The sequence below is a fragment of the Macaca mulatta genome, chromosome 7, assembly GCF_049350105.2.
Source record: "Macaca mulatta isolate MMU2019108-1 chromosome 7, T2T-MMU8v2.0, whole genome shotgun sequence".
Lineage (NCBI taxonomy): Eukaryota > Metazoa > Chordata > Mammalia > Primates > Cercopithecidae > Macaca > Macaca mulatta.
The window spans coordinates 120,089,619-120,109,945 of record NC_133412.1 but is presented as its reverse complement, the minus strand read 5'-3'; the positions used below and the strand labels follow the sequence as shown (position 1 = coordinate 120,109,945).

At 32.2% G+C, this 20,327-nt stretch overlaps 1 protein-coding gene across 1 annotated transcript in view; it reads left to right on the top strand.

The window, feature by feature from the left end:
- The window catches only part of MDGA2 (MAM domain containing glycosylphosphatidylinositol anchor 2), an 832,021-nt gene that overhangs the window by 806,359 nt on the left and 5,335 nt on the right, over positions 1-20,327 (top strand). The window contains exons 15-16 of the mRNA XM_001097544.5: positions 10,785-10,915; positions 19,629-19,734. Of these exons, the coding sequence (XP_001097544.1) occupies positions 10,785-10,915; positions 19,629-19,734 (237 nt within the window). The remainder of the gene's footprint in view (positions 1-10,784; positions 10,916-19,628; positions 19,735-20,327) is intronic.

Here is a 20,327-nt window from a genome sequence, read left to right as displayed (position 1 = left end):
AAGGCAATTCAGGCACTATGGGAGGCTGAGACGGGCGGATCACGAGGTCAGGAGATGGAGACCGTCCTGGCTTACACGGTGAAACCCCGTCTCTACTAAAAATACAAAAAAATTAGCTGGGCGTGGTGGCGGGCGCCTGTAGTCCAGCTACTCGGAAGGCTGAGGCAGGAGAATGGTGTGAACCCGAGAGTCGGAGCTTGCAGTGAGCTGAGATGCGCAAATGCACTCCAGCCTGGGGGACAGAGCGAGACTTCCTCTCAAAAACAAAACAAAACAAACAAACAAACAGAAAAGGCAATTCAGGGACATCTGCTGAAATTCTTTCCTATCTTCTCTGCTCCTTTTATTCCCAAAACTCCTGATATGCATACCTATCATAATGTTTGTCACACTGACCCCTGTAAAATTGTAAACTTCTTGAGAGCAATAACCATGATTTATTTATATGTGATTCTCTGAAACAACATTTACACAATAGATTTAAAGAATGATCCAAACTAGATTCTTTTGCTTCTGAATATACTAGAATAACAAAACAAGGGAACTGAAAGTATGCAGTTTAGTTTGGAAACAGAAGGTAGTTTCATGAAGACATTATAGATTGTAAAAAAAAAAAAAAAAAAAGAGAGAGAGAAGAAGTTGTTTATTAGTAACTTAAATGACTTAACTTGAATTTTCATCTACATGCTCTGGCAACTAAAGCAAAAAGAAAAGCAGAAGTGTCACATATTCTTAACAATTAATGCAAACAGAAATGCATATTATAAAACTACACTTGAGTAATGTAATCAGTAATATCTTTACTTAGTAAGATATTCATATAAAGAATAAACATATAAAACTTGTTCAAATAAAAATTTAATATATTGATAAACCATAATACAGGGATAAAACAAAATTTTTGTTTTGAGCTGAAATATTAAGGACCAGGTATGTCACCTTATGATGATCTAACTTAATGTAGAGTTCAAATGTAAAGAATCTGAAATTACTCATTAAGTTTCTCTTAATAAGATTTATTAGATTAAGCAAGAGTTTGGCAAGAATGGATTAATGCTTTCAACAGATATGCTGGCATTCAAGGATTTTAAACTAGGAACTTAAATATTTTTATACAAGATATTGAGAAAGCAAAGATAATGTTTTGCAAGATTTTAAGAGTTTGATTTTTATTCTCGTCTTGGTCAAAGACTGTATTTCTTCTGATTAGAATTTAAAATGTCAAGATTCTTGCTTACATATCAAATACATTCTCAAATAGGGAATCAGCTCACATACTGGGATTTTTCTTCCGTGGAGTTAAATGCCATATGAGAAAGAATCTTAAGACAAGGAACTATTATTTTAGAGCCTTGATTACACTGACTCTGGGAGAATCTCAGTGGAATAAACATAAAATATTAAGGTACTTGTATTCTGATAAATTTTCAGAATTAAGTTCCTTGCAGGAGACAACTCTTAGGTGGCCAAGGGGATAGATAAGGCTACTTAGTGTTCTCCATTTAGATATTAGGGAATAACTACCAAACCATGAGCTGTTTGATAATAGTTAATATTAATTCACGCTTTCTGTTAAGAATTAGTCAATGCTGTCAGTGAAGTCCTGTTTATATTTAATACTGATGATGCCAATGCTGTCAATGTGAAAATAATGCTATGGGTGGAAGACATTCATTCAGTAAACTGCTTTGCTAAGTGAGATATATTTTAAAATTGAGGAGGTGGATAGAATCTAGCCATGACTTATTACAATAAGTCTCTTTTTACAATAAAAACTTAAAATAAAAAAGTTTACAATAAAACTCTTTTTACAGATACTTGTTACAGACCTGCTAGTAAAACTATATGTAATCTCTAATACATTTATCTTTTTAGAATCCAGGTTTGAACCACTAACTACTTCTAAACTAATCTTTTTTCTATTTAATTCTTCATTGATGATGGTCCCTTAGACAGTGTATATAATAAAATCTAGTGTGTTTAGGCAAAATTAATGTATGAACTGAGTAAGGCTGAGAACTCAGTAGCTGAGAAAGACTGTTACTTCAAACCATATGAGTCTCATTTTCAGCATAATTAACAGACAATATTATTTCATCAATTGACTTGATGGTAAGCAATTGAATTAACTGCTTCTGTTTCTCATCCAGTGTACCAAACTTTTAAAACTAATTTCACTGACATTAAGGTTTTTTTTACCCTTAGGTTTTGAATTCATTCATTTCTCTACAATAAGATGAATTGCACAGGCTGTGTGCCTAATAGTGTTTAGGGTTCTATAGAGAATAAAATACAAATATGATGAAATTTTTTTATTCATAAAATAGTTCATCATCTTTTTTAGGTAATAAATTTCTGAATAAAATAAAAATTGAAAGTAATATGTATCAAAATGTAGGACAAGCCCATGGCATGGGTGAACAAGGGAGAGAACACTGAGGAGTACATTAAAATAAAAGTGTCTATGGAAGAGAAGAAATATAAGGCGTCCTCCAAAAGAGGTAATTATATAGGAGGAGGAGAACAAAGGTCAAAGAATATGAGAAATGGACAGAGCCAGTGTATGACAAGGGAGAATACTGTGCTTATGGGAGAGTAGAGAAAGTGATAGAACCCAAGACGGAAAAGGTTAGCATAAGGGATCTGACTTACATCAGAGAAATAGAAAGGAAAGCTATAATTTAAAAACATTTTGGACTCTAATGTACAAATTCACCTGTGCACCAGAAGGAATGGTAATAACTGTAGAAAATAAACTGACATTTTTCATTTAGGATAACACTGCAATTATATGTTGAAAAAATAATATCAATGGGTGTGTGCAGCTGTTTTTATTCAAGCAGAAAATAATGATTTTATAATTTCTCATTTTGTATGTATGTATAAAACAAATGATGCTAGCAATTACCTATCAGTATACATAGATCTTGCCTAGAGCTGGATGATTTTGGCACATCCTTATTTTTCATGAAACGTGAAACTCAAATTAGTAAGTGTGTTACTGATTATAACAACAATGTGATTCATATGCAAGTGATCTCCACACCTCAGAATAAACCACATTATAAATTAATTCATGTGAACTTGGCAATTTCAAGACTCTATTGGGAATATGTATGCACATTTTAGAATATATACTTAAATTATGTATCAAAAATATATACAATACATATTTATAGAAAAATAATTAAAAGTAAAATTATGTTAAGAACTTAAGAGAACTAGGTAACATTAGTGAGAAATATTATTTTTGCAAATTATAGTTTATATTATAAGATATAGTAAATAATATTAAAATAATAATCGGACTATTACATAATGCCATGAATAACCTCAAAGTTTTGGCCATTATTCATGAGATAAGACAGCACTTACATCATTTAGCATTTTTGCCTGAAGTCTTTTTTTTTTTTTTTGAGATAGGAGTTTCACTCTTGTTGCCCAGGCTGGAGTGCAGTGGCATGATCTCAGCTCACTGCAACCTCTGCCCCCCAGGTTCAAGTAATCCTCCTGCCTCAACCTCCCAAGTAGCTGGGATTACAGGCACTCGCCACTACGCCCAGCTAATTTTTTGTATTTTTAGTAGAGACGGGGTTTCACCATGTTGGCCAGGATGGTCTCGAACTCCTGACCCCAGGAGATCCACCTGCCTCGGCCTCCCAACATGCTGGGATTACAAGTGTTAGCCACCGTGCCCAGCCTTGCCTGCAGTCTTTAAACATAAGAGCTGACTAAAGTCCTCTAAGCTCTAGCACCTGATTTTTGGAGAGTTGTGATCAAAAGATGAGAATGAAGAAACAAAGGAAAAGAAAAAGTTGAGTTTTGCTTAGCTTCTTCAAACTCGTATTCTAGAACTGCAGAATTTGAAAACTCCTATAAAATTGAAAATCCTTGGGGATGATTAAATTTATACGTTTTGGTATCTGATGTCTACTAAAGCATGAACACAGTGTCTCTGGGGATTTAAACTTACTTTTAAGGAGTATTAACACAATCCATCATATTCACTTCAGAGTTTGTTTTTTTTTTTTTTTTTTTTTTTTTTACTATAAATCTATAATGTGCTGAATCAGCTTTGCTGAACCTAACTTCTCCCGAATAGCTTTATTCTATTTCAGAAGTTCTAATTTTGTTGACCAAGATGACTTGACATAAGTTTAAATATCTTTTGGCATGAATTTCTCTTTTATAAACTTAAGAACTGGAAACTTACTGAGAGAAAAGTTCCAAAATCATTTGTTGATTAACACTGCTTTTCTCATCACTTCTAAAATATACCAGTAATAAGTAGTTTGCATTCACTGACTGGGATAATAATATAATTATTACTATATATGTAAGACATTGAAATTATATTTGAAAGATTTATTTCAATGTTGTAGTTCTTTTGTCTTTTTCTTATCAAACAAGTAAAATTTGCCTTTTTAAATATAATCTAGCCACAAATGAATATACCTTATTTAGTCTATTCTCAAACCTAACAAGAGCTCGAATAATTCAGACCTGACTTCTTTAAACCTAGGCAAAACATTTTTTTACATATTATGTATTCAACAAACAGAAATAACTCAAGTTTGAATGTATATTACATATGTAAAAAGAAAATGTTAAGAAATAAACATAATCACAGGCAAACAGAATTCCCTTAGTGAGAAACATTATTCATTACTGACACAATGCCCTATCATTATTGATATAAGAAAGATAAGTCATACATATTAATGTGTTTTACTAAATCATGTATGTATTAAAACGCATGAATTCTGAAAGACATGTAGTATGCACTGTTTTGTTAGCGAACTATAATAGGTCTTAAAATATTCTTTTAATATTTTTTAAAAAGTCCATTTCTTGATTGGATGGATATATTTCCTGTCAATTAAATCAAAATAAAAGGTCATGCAACCCAAGAGAAATAAAACTCTATATGAAAGGGTATAAGAGAAGCCTCAAAAATTGTCTGGTGAAAAATGCCAAAGGATTACTTCTTATTATTCAAGAATGAATAAAGATGAAGAAAATAGAGAAAAACATGAGGTTCTAATGAAAATTTCATAGAATAAAAACTGGCTCACATGGCATGTAGTAGAAGAAACACATACTGGTGAAAAAGACTTACTGAATTACTTCCAGTGAAAGTAAAATGTGTACAGCATATGCTTTATATGTTTAATAAAGCATATAAGAATATGAACTTTATGAAAGAATATAAGAGAACAGTGGACCAAGAAAAAGATGGAATTGGATAAAGTCTAGATATAAAGGAGAATTCTGAGGTCACAAAAGAGTAATACACTTTAAATAGTATAATAGCAGAATAAAGATGACATTACAAACAAAACAACAGAAACAAAAATATGCTATGGAAATTAACGTCAGTTCTGTGGAAGACAAGTCTGAGATTCTTTCTGACCCTAAAGGGGAAAAATGATAGAAGGTAATTTTGAAGCAAAAAGTGAAAATGCGACACTGAAAGATAAAATCAAAAAAGAAAACTGGAGAACCATATGGATAAATATACACGGATTATTCCAAAATAAAATACTAGCAAATTGACTCAACCTTATAATAAAAAGTCAATGGTCTATTATAAAGTACATTTTATTCCTGCAATATAATATTTAGTTCAATATTATAAAGTGCATTAATATAACCTAACACGTCAATAGAGTAATAGAGAAACCTTAGTTGAATATCTTCCTGTAATAAGAAATGTAGTGCTGATTATATAAGAAATAATATATGGTTTACATACTTTAATTCTCACTAAAGCTTATGCTAGTTATCATCATTTAGTTATCATTTGCCTAATGAGGAAGTTGAGGGAATTAGAGATTTAGATATGAAGACAGTCATCCAGCTGTGATATAAAGAATGCAGTTTTTGCTTAAAAAGTGGATACCCATATTTATATACTTCTATTATATGCATACATATAGTCTTACGTGTAAAGAATTAAAGAAAATTTCTCTAAAAATTGGAAGAATAAACTATATCATATAACGATACATATAACGATACATTGCTTTAAAAGCTAAAGCAACATACAACAAAATGTTAAGAAGGCTACCCTCTGAGTGATTTCATTTAATGAAAATGTTATATTGTCTTTTCTGTTCATTAGAATTTATGTACAATATTCATATAAATAAGTCTATATACTACATTATGTGGAAATTTTATATGTCTATTGTGAAGTGTATATATTAACATATTACTAATAATTTATATAATTATCTGTTATCAAAATGAGATCGTCTTAAAGCCAAGGAGTAGTAAATGATATCAGATAAGTCCTATTGCCCTAAACAAGCATAAAAATGGGCAAAATATGTTAGAAACCATTTTTTAGAGAATAGACCAAAAAACAGGGTAAGACTGCAATGGATGAGAAAAGAGAAACTAATGGAGTGATCTCCATGACAGTCAAGCTCTCTGCCTAAGGACAATTTCCTGAACTTGCCACACATCCCAGAAATTCAAGCAGAATGTGAAGATCCCACTCAGTCAGGGAACAAAGATTAGCGTACTGTACAATTGATGTCATTGGAATCTGTGGGTCAGGACAACAGAAAGAAAAGAGATGTGCAGGGTTGAATCCAGAAGTCTGTACGGGGTTCCCTCAGGAGTATTTGCTGAAGGCTAGACTGTACATGTAGAAGACTAGAAAAACCAAGACTTATAGCAACCTTTGTGAGACTGGCAGCACAACAAAGATGGGGAGTGCAAAGAGACCTGAGAGGAGAGCAGCATGCAATATTGAAGTCTCAGCCATGAAACTTGATGAGAGTGTAGAGATCTCATAAAATCCCTGGCAGCACGATGAAACCAGAAAGGCTAGAATCATACCTGGGAGAAAGGCCTTCTCTAGACATTCTCTAAAAAAGCCTAAATGCAAGCCCCAATAAGATTCATAGGTAAGACAGATTTGGAGATTGAGTCCCATAAAGTTAGAGAATTTAGGGCAACAATTTTGGGTTTTCACAGATCTGCATTAGTAGTGGAAAACCAAGCCTATACAAGTTCAGCATGGTCAATTTATAACTGAACTGCTATAACAAGAGCCAATAGCCTTCTGAGAAACATTACAGCTGAAGAGTCTCTATAATGGTCTATCTACAATGCCCATAACTCACTGAAAGTCACTAGATATACAAATAAATAGAAAATATGATTCATAGCCATAAAAAGTTAACATCAGTTCGTAGAAACCAAAGTTAAGAAAGTAAAACTTTGGACTTAGCAGATAGAGGCTTTAAAGAAGGTATTATAGGCCGGGCGCGGGGGCTCACGCCTGTAATCCCAGCACTTTGGGAGGCCGAGGCAGGTGGATCACGAGGTCAGGAGATGGAGACCATTCTGGCTAACACGGTGAAACCCCATCTCTACTAAATATACAAAAAATTAGCCGGGTGTGGTAGCTGGCACCTGTAGTCCCAGCTACGTGGGAAGCTGAGGCAGGAGAATGGCGTGAACCCGGGAGGCAGAGCTTGCAGTGAGCCAAGATCGAGATCGCGCCACTGCACTCCAGCCTGGGCGACAGAGAGAGAATCCGTCTCAAAAAAAAAAAGATATTATAAATGTGTTCAATGAAATAAGAGAATGTGCTGAAAGAATCAAAGGAAATAAAATGAGTGAATGGATAAAGTTCAGCAGAGAAAGAAACTATACAAAAGGACTAAATAAGAATTATACTACAAAGTACAATAAACAAAAAATTTACTGGATGGGCTTAACAGAAGACTGGAGATGACAGAAAAAAAAGTCAATGAACTTGAAGACAAGAAAAATTTTCTAATCTGAGAAAATATGGGAAAATATTGAAGAAAAATAAACAGAGCCATAATGACCTATACAAGAATATCAAGTTACATTACATATATAAGTACTTAAATATATATATTATATATATAATTGACTTATATATAAGTCAATTGTGCAAAAGAGAGGAAAGAGACACGTGGCAGAAAATATTGTTAGAAATAATGGGGCCGGGCATGGTAACTCACATCTGTAATCCCAAACACTTTGGGAAGCCAAGGCAGAAGGATTGGTTGAACTCAGTTGGAGATCTACCTGAGTAAGATGGAGAGACTCCATTCATTAAAAAAAAAAAAAAAAAAAAAAGCTAGGCATGTTGGGGTGCCCCTGCAGTATGAGCTACTTTGGAAGCTGAGGTGGGAAGATCCCTTGAGCCCAGGAGTTTGAGGCTGCAGTGAGGTGCGACGGCACCACTGCACACCAGTCTGGGTGACAGAGCAAGACCCCATCTCTTAAAAAAAGAGTAAGATTAAATAAAACAAATTTGAAAAAGAATTAATGGAAAAGACTTAGAAGAAACTCAGCATAACCCTGAGCAAGATGAATCTAAAGAAAACCGTATTTACATTCATCACAATCAACTACTGCAAACCAAAGACAAAGGGAAATTCTCCAAAGTGGCCTGAGAGAGAAAGAAAAGCATACTATGTACAAGACAGACAAAAATGAATGATGGTTTATTTCACATTAGAAATAGCATGCAGAAGATAATGGTACACCTTTAATATGCTGGAAAAAAAAAACAAACCCTGCCATCTATACCTCACGAGCAATATGAGAGAAATGAGAATATTTTTACCTAAAGGAATCAGAGAAATGTTGTCCCTAGAAGCTCATCACTGCAAAAAACTGCTAAGGGATGCCTTTTGGGCCGTGGGTGCCAGATTGCAACTCAGATCTACAGGTAGAAATGTAAACCACCAGAAATGGGAATAAGTGGAAACTGAAATGCCATATTTCCTTTCTTCTTATAATTTATAGAAAATATATTCATATCTGGCTCTTAAAAATAGTACCGTAAGGTGAGGTTTACAATGTAAACAAAAGTAAAATATATTTGAGTAAAGAAATGAGGCAGATAAATGAATTATATGTTGTGTAAGGTTGTTACATTTGTGGAGATATAGAATCTGAAGTGAATAGGATAAGGTAATAGGGGAACATGTGAAGGGAGTTTGAATTACGATTTGTAAGTATGAAGAAGTAAAATATTGACTCTAATTAGACTCTGAAAAGTTATATCTTGTTAACTCTAAAATAATCACTAATGCATAGTAAAAGGAGATATAGTTAAGAAGTCAGTAGACTACATAAATTGAAATCTTTTATTTTTTTATAAATCCTGAAAAAAATCTGTTCCTGGAAAAAAGGAATGGAAGGGGATAGGGAGAAGGAAAAACAGAAGAAAGAAATGCAAACCAACAAGATGGTGTATTTAAGTATAAACACATCAATAAAGTACATTAAACATAAGTAAACTAAGCATTGAATTTAAAATGACTAATAAAACAATGACATAAATATCATCAGTATTACACTGAGGGAAAGTCACCAAACACACAAAAATTATATACTGCCTAATTCCATTAATATGACACTCTATAAAAGAAATCATTAATTAGAGATAGAAGCCTGATCACTAGTTATCTAGCAAAGGTAGGGTGGCTGGCAAGATAAACTACAGAGGAAAGTGAGAGAATTGTTTGAGGAAGTGGAAATGTTCTGTATCTTGAACATTGATCAAGATACATTGATTGTATCTTGATCAAGTACTTACATTGTAGTAGACATTAGTCTAAGATTATTGGCGTATACACATAGTAATGAATGAATTTTATTGCATGTAAATTTTACCTCAATAAAGTTGATTTTTAAAATTATCTATTAAAATATTGATTGCCTAGTGATTAAGATGTAAGACTCTGAAACTCCCTGAGTTCAAATCCTGCTTGTGCTATGTTCTTACTGTATGACATAGAGCAAATTGTTTAACCCCTCTAAGTTTTCTCATCTATAATGTGGGGATAATAATAATAAATACTTCATAGGATTGTTGAGAGGATTAATTCCTCATCTGGAGTAAGTGTTCGAAATATATTTATTGTATTAATATCATTATCATCATTAATATCATTACTGTGTACAGCACATTAAACTGTTGAAAGAGATATCAAATGAGATAAAAGCTATCTTCATTTTATATTCCAATAACTATTTTAGAAGAAAAATGAGACGGGTAAAAATCGAACTGAAAAAATAAGATTCTAAATGATAATATAAGACGACAGAATTAGAGTCCAACTCTGAGCAAGTTAGTCAGTACATGATTACATGCTATATTCATTTCCTCTTGCTACTGTAACAAATAACAAATGGTCACCAACTTCATGACCTAAAACAACACAAATTTATTATCTTATTCTTGAGCATAGAAATCTACAGAAAGCATTCTGGGCCTAAAATCAAGATGTCATCAGAGCTGGCTTCTTCTGAAGCTCCAGGAGAGAAGCCCTTTCCTCTGTCTTTACTAGCTTCAAGAAGCTGCCAGTAGTCCTTGTGGCCCCTTCCTCCATCTTCGAAACCAGCCATGTAACATCTCTTTCTCTCTCATGGCCTTCCTTCCTGTATCAAATCTCCCTCGGCCTCTGTTTTATAAAGCTATATGTAATTGCATTTAGGACTCACCCTAATAATCTAGAATAATCTCCCCATTGCAAAATCCTTAAATCCCTTTTGCAGTATCCGGCAACATTCACATGTTCTAGGGAATTAGGACATGGTTACTTTTGGATCAAATGTCAAATGTCATAAGAGCAAAATAGGAAATGAGAGGAGAAGAGAGGACAAGACACTAGAGTGTTCTGTAAAATTTCAGTTTAAAAAGTTTACGAGTATTTGGTCAAGGAAAAACAAATTTGAGTTGAAAATGACTATGCAAAATAAAATTTTATTGTCATTTTTAGGCGTCTTAAATGTTTATCTACGTTTGAAAGGGCAAACAACAATAGAGAATCCACTGTGGTCTTCAAGTGGGAATAAAGGACAAAGATGGAATGAGGCTCATGTTAATATATATCCAATTACTTCATTTCAGGTAAGAATAGTAATTTTGGCTAATTAGTTGCTGTAAATGAGCATAACATTAAAGGTAGATCTTGAGGAAATATTAAAATATGAATATTCAGAAATCCCATGATATAAGCATCACAAAAATTATGATTAAGTTTTGCTTTAGTTCTAAAAGCTGCTTTATAAAGATAAATGCGCTTTTCCTTTATTCATTAATACTCATCAAGTAATTGGTTTGAATAATAGTTTATCAAAATTTAAATGATTTGCCTGGAAAAAATGTAATCCATTTCTATAAAACCACATGCTTATATTTTACTCCCTGAAAAAAAAAAAATATATATATATATATATATAAGTTTCTATAATAATGGAACTTGGTAATCAATTATCAATCTGTTTGAATTCTTCTTGATGAAGTTTTATGTACTCATAGCAAAAAGTTCCTTTTGATTTAATGCCATATCAGTAATTGATCACTGATTATTAAAATTAAGATGACTTTATTTTTCTTTGTTTCTATATAGAAAAGAAGTAAAACTTAGAGAGTTAGCTAAGAGAGTTACCAGTAAAAATACAGAAATTGTAAAGACTGCAACACTGGCCATTATACTTAGAGACAACAGATGATTAAGCTATTTCAATGGAGTTAATACAGTTTTTAATAATTTTAATGTGTATAAACATATATACATATATAAATATATATCTACATATCCAAATATTTTTATATTTTAAAAATATGGTAAAATATCTTCAAAGTCTATGACATATATCTTCTGCAGCTCTATGCCTTATTTCAAAAGAATTCAAATCTATTTCATGACACTGTATTTATAGCATTGAATGTTTCCTCTACTAGTGTTTTTTTTGGATGCATTTCATGGCATATGTTGTAAGGGTATAGAAAATCGTGCCAATTTTTAATTGGTGGAATGACCTTTTCTTGTAATCTAATCTATAAATTCTAATTGCTTTGGAGATTGCACTTCTAAATCAAACCAGGATGATAAAAATACATAGTCATTCACAATGATAAAGAATCAGAGAGTAAGACTAGCCAATTATCTACAGATATATAAAAGATTTATTCCCATATGATTCTGAAAAATAAAAGAATCATTTTGTTTCTATGAAGAACAATACAGTCGAATGAATGACAACATATCATCAGACTAAATTAAACTGTGAAGATAGGATTCCAAAGTATTACTGACAGAAGTAACTTTAATATTAAAATGTATATACTGATATTGTCATTAAAAAGCAAAATTTTTTCTAAAAAGTTGATATTATTCTAGATATACTTTCACTTCCCACATGACTGCCTCTCCAACACGAAATTCCAGCAAAGTTCACAATAAACAAAATACCAAGATCATAATATACCACACATTTTTTGAAAGTTTCCTCTGATTAAGCATCCTTGTTTTTTGTTGTTGTTATTGTTGTTGTTGTTGTTGTTTTTAAGAACTTTTCAGATATTGTACCATATTCTTCTTGTTTGCATTGTTTCCAGGAATAAATCTGTGGATAGCCTTAAATTTATTCTTCTGTATGTAATGTGACTTTTTTCTCTGGTTGCTTTTAAGATTTTCCTTATCATTCATTTTTATAAATTGTATTGTGATGTGCTTTGATATATTTTTCTTCCTTCTATATGTGCTTCGTGTTCATTAAATTTCTTGGATCTGTGGATTTATAGTTTTCATAAAATTTGAGGTTTTTCTCACTAATGTTTCTTCAGATACTTCTGCTAGTCCTCCTCTCCTTTGAAGATTTCAATCACACATAGATAAAATCGCTTGAAAGTGTCACACAAATCATTAAGGCATTTTCATTTTTTTCTATTAATGTTTAATTTGTGATAGTTTTTATTCTGTCTTCACATTCAACAATAGTTTCTTCCACAATGTCTAATTTACTTTTAGTTTTATTTGGTGTATTTTTCATCTAAGTCATTGGATTTTTCATCTCTGTAAGTTCAATTTGAATCTTTTTAGCAAATATATGTATGTCTTTAGTTAATATTTTAAATGTATGAAATCCAGTTATCATAACCATTTTAAATTATCTGCTATTGTCAACATCTATATAAGTTCTTGGTTGGTTTCAGTTGATTGATTTTTCTTCTCATAATGGATCATTGTTTTCGTTATTTTTTTACAAGTCTGGTAATTTGACTGGGTACCAGACATTGTGACTGTTACCTTGATAGGTGCTGCATATTTTTGTATTCTTATAAATATTCTTGAGCTTTTTCAGGGAAGATAGTTAAGTCACTTCAAAACAGTTTCATTATTTTAGGTGTTGCTGTTAAGATTTGTCAGGTGAGACTAGAGTAATGTTTGATATAGGGCTAATTATTTCTCATGATGGAGGCAAGACTATTCTGAATCCTCCATCAAATGTCCCATGTATTATGAAATTTTTCCATGTGGTGGATGGGAGCAGTCACCATTCCCAGTCCTGTGAAGGCTGGGCACTGTTAACTCAAATTGATCCCTCTGGTTCTTTCCCAAGTATTGGGTAGATTTCTCATTTCATGTCCTGATCAGTACTCTGCTGAATACTCAAGGGGGACTCTCTGCAGTGCTCTGTTTCTCTCTCTCTTTTTCTCTGCCACTGTTTTTCTCTGGTATTCTGCCCTGAACATTCCAGCTTCCTTTGTTTTTTTGAACTCTCATCTCCTCAACTCAGATTTTCTACCAGGTTTCACCTTCTTTTCCCCTACTTGCACCATGGCCTATAAACTTTGTATTGGTCAAAAGAATTCACCTTATTTGACTCCCATTTCCCAGGGAACACACGTCTTCATTATCTGATATCTAGTATCCTTAACACTGTGGTTTCATATACTTGGCCCAGTTATTTGGTTGTTTAAAGTAGAAAGATAGCTCTTGTTCCTGTTACTCTATTTTTCTTGGAAACAAATGGAAAAATTTGTATTTGTAAATAGTTTGAATTGATGCATGTTTAAGCTATTTAAATTACCAATGGAAAATAAAGATAGATAAAATCATCTTTTTATTTTGATCTATGCTCTTTCATTTCCCAACATATTTCTAGGTCTATTGGCTAAGGACTCTATTTCATTAATCTTGATTGTTTAAGGAAACATGAAACACAACTAAATAATCCCGTGCCGCTTTTGTTGTTTTTGTCTTATTTCATTTTAGAGAAGATATGTTTTGAATTTTTTATACAAAGTATTTTTTTTACCCAAAAATCTTTTATAACTTGTCAAGCTTCTCAAAAATACTTTTTTTGGTGTGTAACATCTTCTAGGAACTCCTGATAACAACAATGATACCAATATATTACCATATAAATTAAGTTGTGAGAAGCTTTAATATTACTCAAATGTAACTTTCTGGCATTTGAGGATGTATTTACTTCAAGTGGAAGGCAAAACTTTTACCTCTTGAAATTTTAAATGTAATATAAGTGACTTTGAGTCTCTTTCACTAACATTTATGCTGTTTTATTTGTTTTGAGTTGCATGACTTTAAATTAATTTGATCCATAAATCCTTTACAAAATTACTTGGACAGTCCTTTGTTTGAGTGGGTCCAATTAGTTTGCTTAGTTGAAAATACAATTATTGTTTAGTACTTTTCAAGACAAGTAGAAGTTTTATTCTACTGAAATTTATGTTGGGTTCATTTACTAGAATTAACTTAGCATGATCAGTGCTTGGGATGAAAATATATTTTGCTACATTTGGAAAAATTAGGGCAACAATTCCAAAGAAACAAAATGGATATATTCTTATAATGTCAATTAATTTTGCATCCCATACCAAGGAAAATATTTAACCATCCCCTTTTAATGTTTTACTTCTTTCATAGTATATTCCAAATATTTTCCAGGGGTAAAGTATATAAATAGATTATAAGACACAAAATGCTCCTTACATTTTCTTAGTTTAAGTGAAAGGGATTCTGGAAATCTCCTGCTCTTACTTATTCATTTTAAGACTTAGAAATAGGTTTTGACATAATTTTTGAGAAAATAAAGGTAGAAATGCTTAACACTGTAACAGGGACTGGAAAAGAGACTATACTGCTCTCCTTACATCATTCTGCCCTATGTTCCAACTAAGAATAATAATAAGCTAGAAAATATTGTCCTCATTAGCAGACATTACATGCTCATGTAGCATATCTGGCATTCTAAGCCACATTCCAGGGCAATTATATGGACACAATGGTGACTCCTGACTTAACCATTAAAAACATTTACCAATTGCAGCTCACAACTTGATGAATTTCTTTGTCTTTCCCAACAGTCGACTTTCATGTTATTATTTAACATTAGAAATTCTGACAGCTAATTGACATTTGTCTCACAAGTTGAACTGGCAGAGCACTGTGAAGTTAAACTCACCGTTCTGATTTGAGATGGTTTCCCCAGGGAAAAAGCCAAGGCTACCCACTAGGTCTATTATGTTGTCTCTCTTCAAATTTGTTTTGTAATGGTTGAGGATAGTTCAATTATTTGCTAAACCAGTAATAAAATAAAGATAATATTATTAATGCTAATGGTTATTTTAAAATATATTTATATCCTGAAGTTTTTCAAAGTGATATGTACTGTTGGTTTTCAAACTGCAGTCTTAGGGTTTTGCATTTGCCTTAGCAGTAATGATTAGAAGTGATTTGCCTTTTGTCAGGAAGAAGCTATGTTGTAAATATTTGCAAAAGTCACCATTAAAATGCATTTCAGAAATACTGAAGAGGAAACGAAAATGGTTTTATCTCTGTAATGTAATAGTAGTCAAAATAATGATGGAAAGTCATAAAAATATGACAATTTAACTTTTTAAACTAGAGTCTTAATTCTCAAAATAAATATAATTAATGTTTTTTGTTGTTGTGTAAAGATCACATCTTCTATGGCTAAACACATCATATTTTAATGGACTTATAATTTCTCATCTTTATATTCTAGAAAATGCCAAGCAAAGATTTATTTTTAAAAATGCTTAAAAGTTTGTCTAAGGCACATCATTTAAATTTAATATCTACACTTTATATTTGTCTAATCTAACTCACACAAAAACAATGTCAAGTCAAACATGCTCTTTCCAGATCTTAGTCTAGGAGTCATTTATGAATCTGTTCGAATCTGTAAAATTTAATTACAATAATTCAGAAATATAATCGTGGTCAAGAGCTCAGAGCATAAATAAAACAATGCAATAAATATTTCTTTGTGAAATTCAACCAGTTAAAAACTAATCTATATTTTCCTAATAGCAAAACTGTGGAAATCAAAAGGAAACAAACATGCTACACAGGACCTTTTTCTTTCTGTTCAAAAAGGACCCTGTGGAAGACTGCAAGTATTTCTCTGGCCTATTAAAATAGATTCATCATCACAAGATTACAAATAAATATTAAAAATATAAATTATGACTGTACTAAGAGTTTTATTCCTAGAAATTATTTTTATCATTCCAATAAATAACCACTAATTAGATTTATTTACACACAATGTCTAAAATTCCTGCTATACTTAAAGAAATTACCTTGCTTTATCAATGACAAAATGTAGTATCAATAACTGTAAATGTAACTGTAAATAATATATTTGCAAATCAGCCTACTTTTTTTTTTACTGTACCACTTCATTCATTCGGTATCACCAAGGGATGAAATATTCACATAAGGTAATGTTGTAGGTATAGGAAGCCCTGTGGACACATGACGCTTTGATTTTTGTTGATTTCTACTTTTGCTCTTCAGCAGAACACAAACTTACAGTCAACATATTGCCAGTAGGTAGGTGGCACACATATTAAATTACATTAGTCAGTCTGCTTCCTGATGTTTACTACAGATGGTTTCCGACACATTCTCTCAATCTGACTACAAAAGGGTCTGTCTTTCACAATTTCACTGCTCTTGGACTTTTTTTTTTTTAGCACAAGCCTAGGTCCAACCTTTTGATTTTGATCAAGCTGCACAGGGAGGCAGGAAGGCAGGATGAAAAAGAAAAGTAACAGAAAAAGGAGAATTGTTTAATCCTTTAAAGGCAGTAGCAGAAGAAGTGTTGAAATGCTTTGAGTAATGGCACAATCATTGTAATTAAACTATGACTTTCCCAGGACAGCAGCTTTGAAAAACTCAGAAATGACTTTGATGACATGTATGTTTTAGTTCTGATTTTTAAAGAAATCTCACCATTTTATATGACTCCTACCTGGAATTAACAAGAACTTACTAAGTAAAAGCAATTGTGTACTTTGAGTAAGAAAAAGCGTAGGTATTTTCTTCAAACTTTTTACCCTTACATAGCTAAGATGGGAAATCCATGTACTGCCATTTTGTTTTGGCTTCAGTGATACAGAACACAGGGATGTTTTTCAAACATCCTTCCTAATAAATGGATTTTGACTTCAGCTTCATCTGTGTAAATTTCAAGTGCGAGCAGGTGCAGAGCATTTTAACCCACCTTTATTAGACTCTTCACCACATTTCACTTGCCCACATAAAGCACATGGGAATGCAAACCCCTTATCTTTGCTATGGCTACATTGTAAAACCTGTATTGCACTCTACAAACAGTATTTAATAGTAACTGTTGATTTACTCTAACATTGACTCTCTATCATGTAAGGACACATATCAAAGAGGGAAAATATACCCCAAGACTTAAAAATCTACCTTTTGGAAAAATGGAAATATTTTCTTACAGGTAGTTTGCTCATAGGGACACTTTATAGACCTTAAACAACAATGTGCTTGAAATGTAGTCACCTCAGCCTTGTTCATAATAGGAGATAATAGTTTTAATGTCTAACAATGACTATAGGGTACTGGTTAAATAAATTATATCCATAATGTGGAATATCCTGCACCTTAAAATGACTTCCCTTTCTCCATATTCAATTCTCTCAAATGTTTATACTTTTCATTTTTTTTCTAAATTCATTAAAAGTTTTCTGAGACTTTTTAAAGGCACTTCCCAGTTACCTTTCCAGACACCATCCTATCTCAAATGGAAGTCATCAATTCCAAGCAGCCACAATAATACTTCTATCTGAGGACTGAGAATTTGCTAAACTGCTAACTTGGTTATAGTGTTTTATGTAATACACTTGTGCTGAAGTTTTCTGATGAGCCATGGTAGCTACAAAACCTTTTATCATTCAAAGGAACAAGCGTAATACATAAAACAGGAGAACCAAGCTAGCAGCTGCCATTTTGTTTTGGCTTCAGTGAAACAGACCATTTTAAATGTTTTTCAAAGAGATGGCTTTGGAGAATCTTTAAGAACATGCTTATCTTAACATAGATAAGCAGGAAACTCCATATTTATCATATTTATATATCAGTAAGAACTCACATTTTTCTCTGCTATCAAATCATGAAAATTATTCTTTGTTTATGAACTACATTTAAGTGAAGGACGGGGTCTCAATACAAAAGTTGGTAACTGATTCCCTCTGCTTACTACCTGGAAATTCCCTTTGATAAAATTATGAGAGCATATCAAAGACCATTGGATCAATTTTCAAAAATAGCCTAAGTTCTCTCAAAATCATCGTAATTAAGCTACGGCTCTCCCAGGACAGCAGCTTTGAAAAGTTCAGAAATGACTCTGATTTGCCTTTGAGGAGATGTTTTCAAATAAAAACAAAAACAAAAACTTTGGCATTGATAAAAATAAACATTGTCAAATCTGTTGTGATGACATAAGTCTAGAAATGTTATTAATAATGTACATTACCAGATTGATGTTAGAAACAGCTTTTTATAAAACTATTCTTTGGAATGACCAAAGTAGATATTTTCTTTTAACATGTAAATATTTTTCTAGAACTATACACCCACCACTAAATGCAAGAATTGCCTTACAGCATCAAAAAGATTAAAAAGTTTCCCTGAAAGCAAGGAATAATTTGGGAGTCATAAAGAAAATTCTAAGAGTCTTGTTTCTGTAAAAATAAAATATATATATAAATTTGCTAATTGTGCTTCTATTGTCATTGTATTGAGTATTTAATAATAAAGGATTCTGATTGTACTCATTTATTCTTTCAATATTCATGCACTGAGCCTCAGTGACCACCATTGTTATAGCCACCATAAATTCAAAGGTATACCATGAGATATTCAACATAAATAGACTGATAAATATCTTCAAGTTTAAAAAATGGAATATCAGCAGTGAAACCATGGAGGTAAATTATAAAGTCAACATGGGAATATGACGAACATATTCAATCTGTTTGTGAGAAATCAATTTCAGAGATAGAAAAACTTTGGTCTGGGCTTCAATATACATATTACTGTTGTAAAGAATCCAGAATTGATTCATTCTTTAAAGTATTTCTAGAAAACTAACGTTACGAGTTATGTTCAGATAAAACCAGAAAATATCTATGTCAGAGAAAGACTTTTCAAATAAAACATTGTTTTCTTATCCTTAAAAATTAAAAGAGGATGTGTAGTCATTGTTTTTTTATTGTATTATTTGATTAAATTTAGTTTTGCTTTAAAATTGACACAGAGCTTTTGATGAGAAAAACTAATATAATGCAAGGAAGACTGAATTACCGGTTTGGGGATGAAAGTTTATGTTTTCTGCATGTTTTAATTCTGAAAGTCATCAAATCTAAAAGATGCCAGGATTACTGACAAGTTTACTTTTGTCTCCTTGATTTCTCAAAAGAAATTGATCTGCAAATCAAAGCTCCATATTTAGGTTTGTTTCATTCATATTTGTAGCTCATTTTTGAAGGTATCCGAGGTCCTGGAATAGAAGGTGACATTGCTATTGATGATGTATCAATTGCAGAAGGAGAATGTGCAAAACAAGACCTAGCAACTAAGAGTAAGTATCTTTGCTTGAGATTGGTTTGTTGTAACGTTAAAGTAATATTACTATTAGATTAACATTTAATTTAATTAATTTTAAAAAGTTATTTTTAGTTGGTTTATTTAAAAATTCTTATATCTAATACCCTAAAGTTTCTTCAGTTATTTTTAAAGTATTAAATTCAATTGCAGACATATTTGGCCTAAGATAAAATAGAAGTGAGATTTTGATTTAGATTTGTGTAAGGCAAGTACACTTTTATTTTTAAGATTTTAAAACTTTATTTCACATTACTTGTTTTAGACGATTTTAAAACTTTTATTAAAATATTTGATGAACCTGTATACGTAGCACATATTTATAATGTAAATTGTATTAGTCAATCTTCATACTGCTATAAAGAACTGCCCAGGCCGGGCGCGGTGGCTCAAGCCTGTAATCCCAGCACTTTGGGAGGCCGAGACGGGTGGATCACTAGGTCAGGAGATCGAGACCATCCTGGCTAACATGGTGAAACCCCGTCTCTACTAAAAAAATACAAAAAACTAGCCGGGCGAGGTGGCGGGCGCCTGTAGTCCCAGCTACTCAGGAGGCTGAGACAGGAGAAT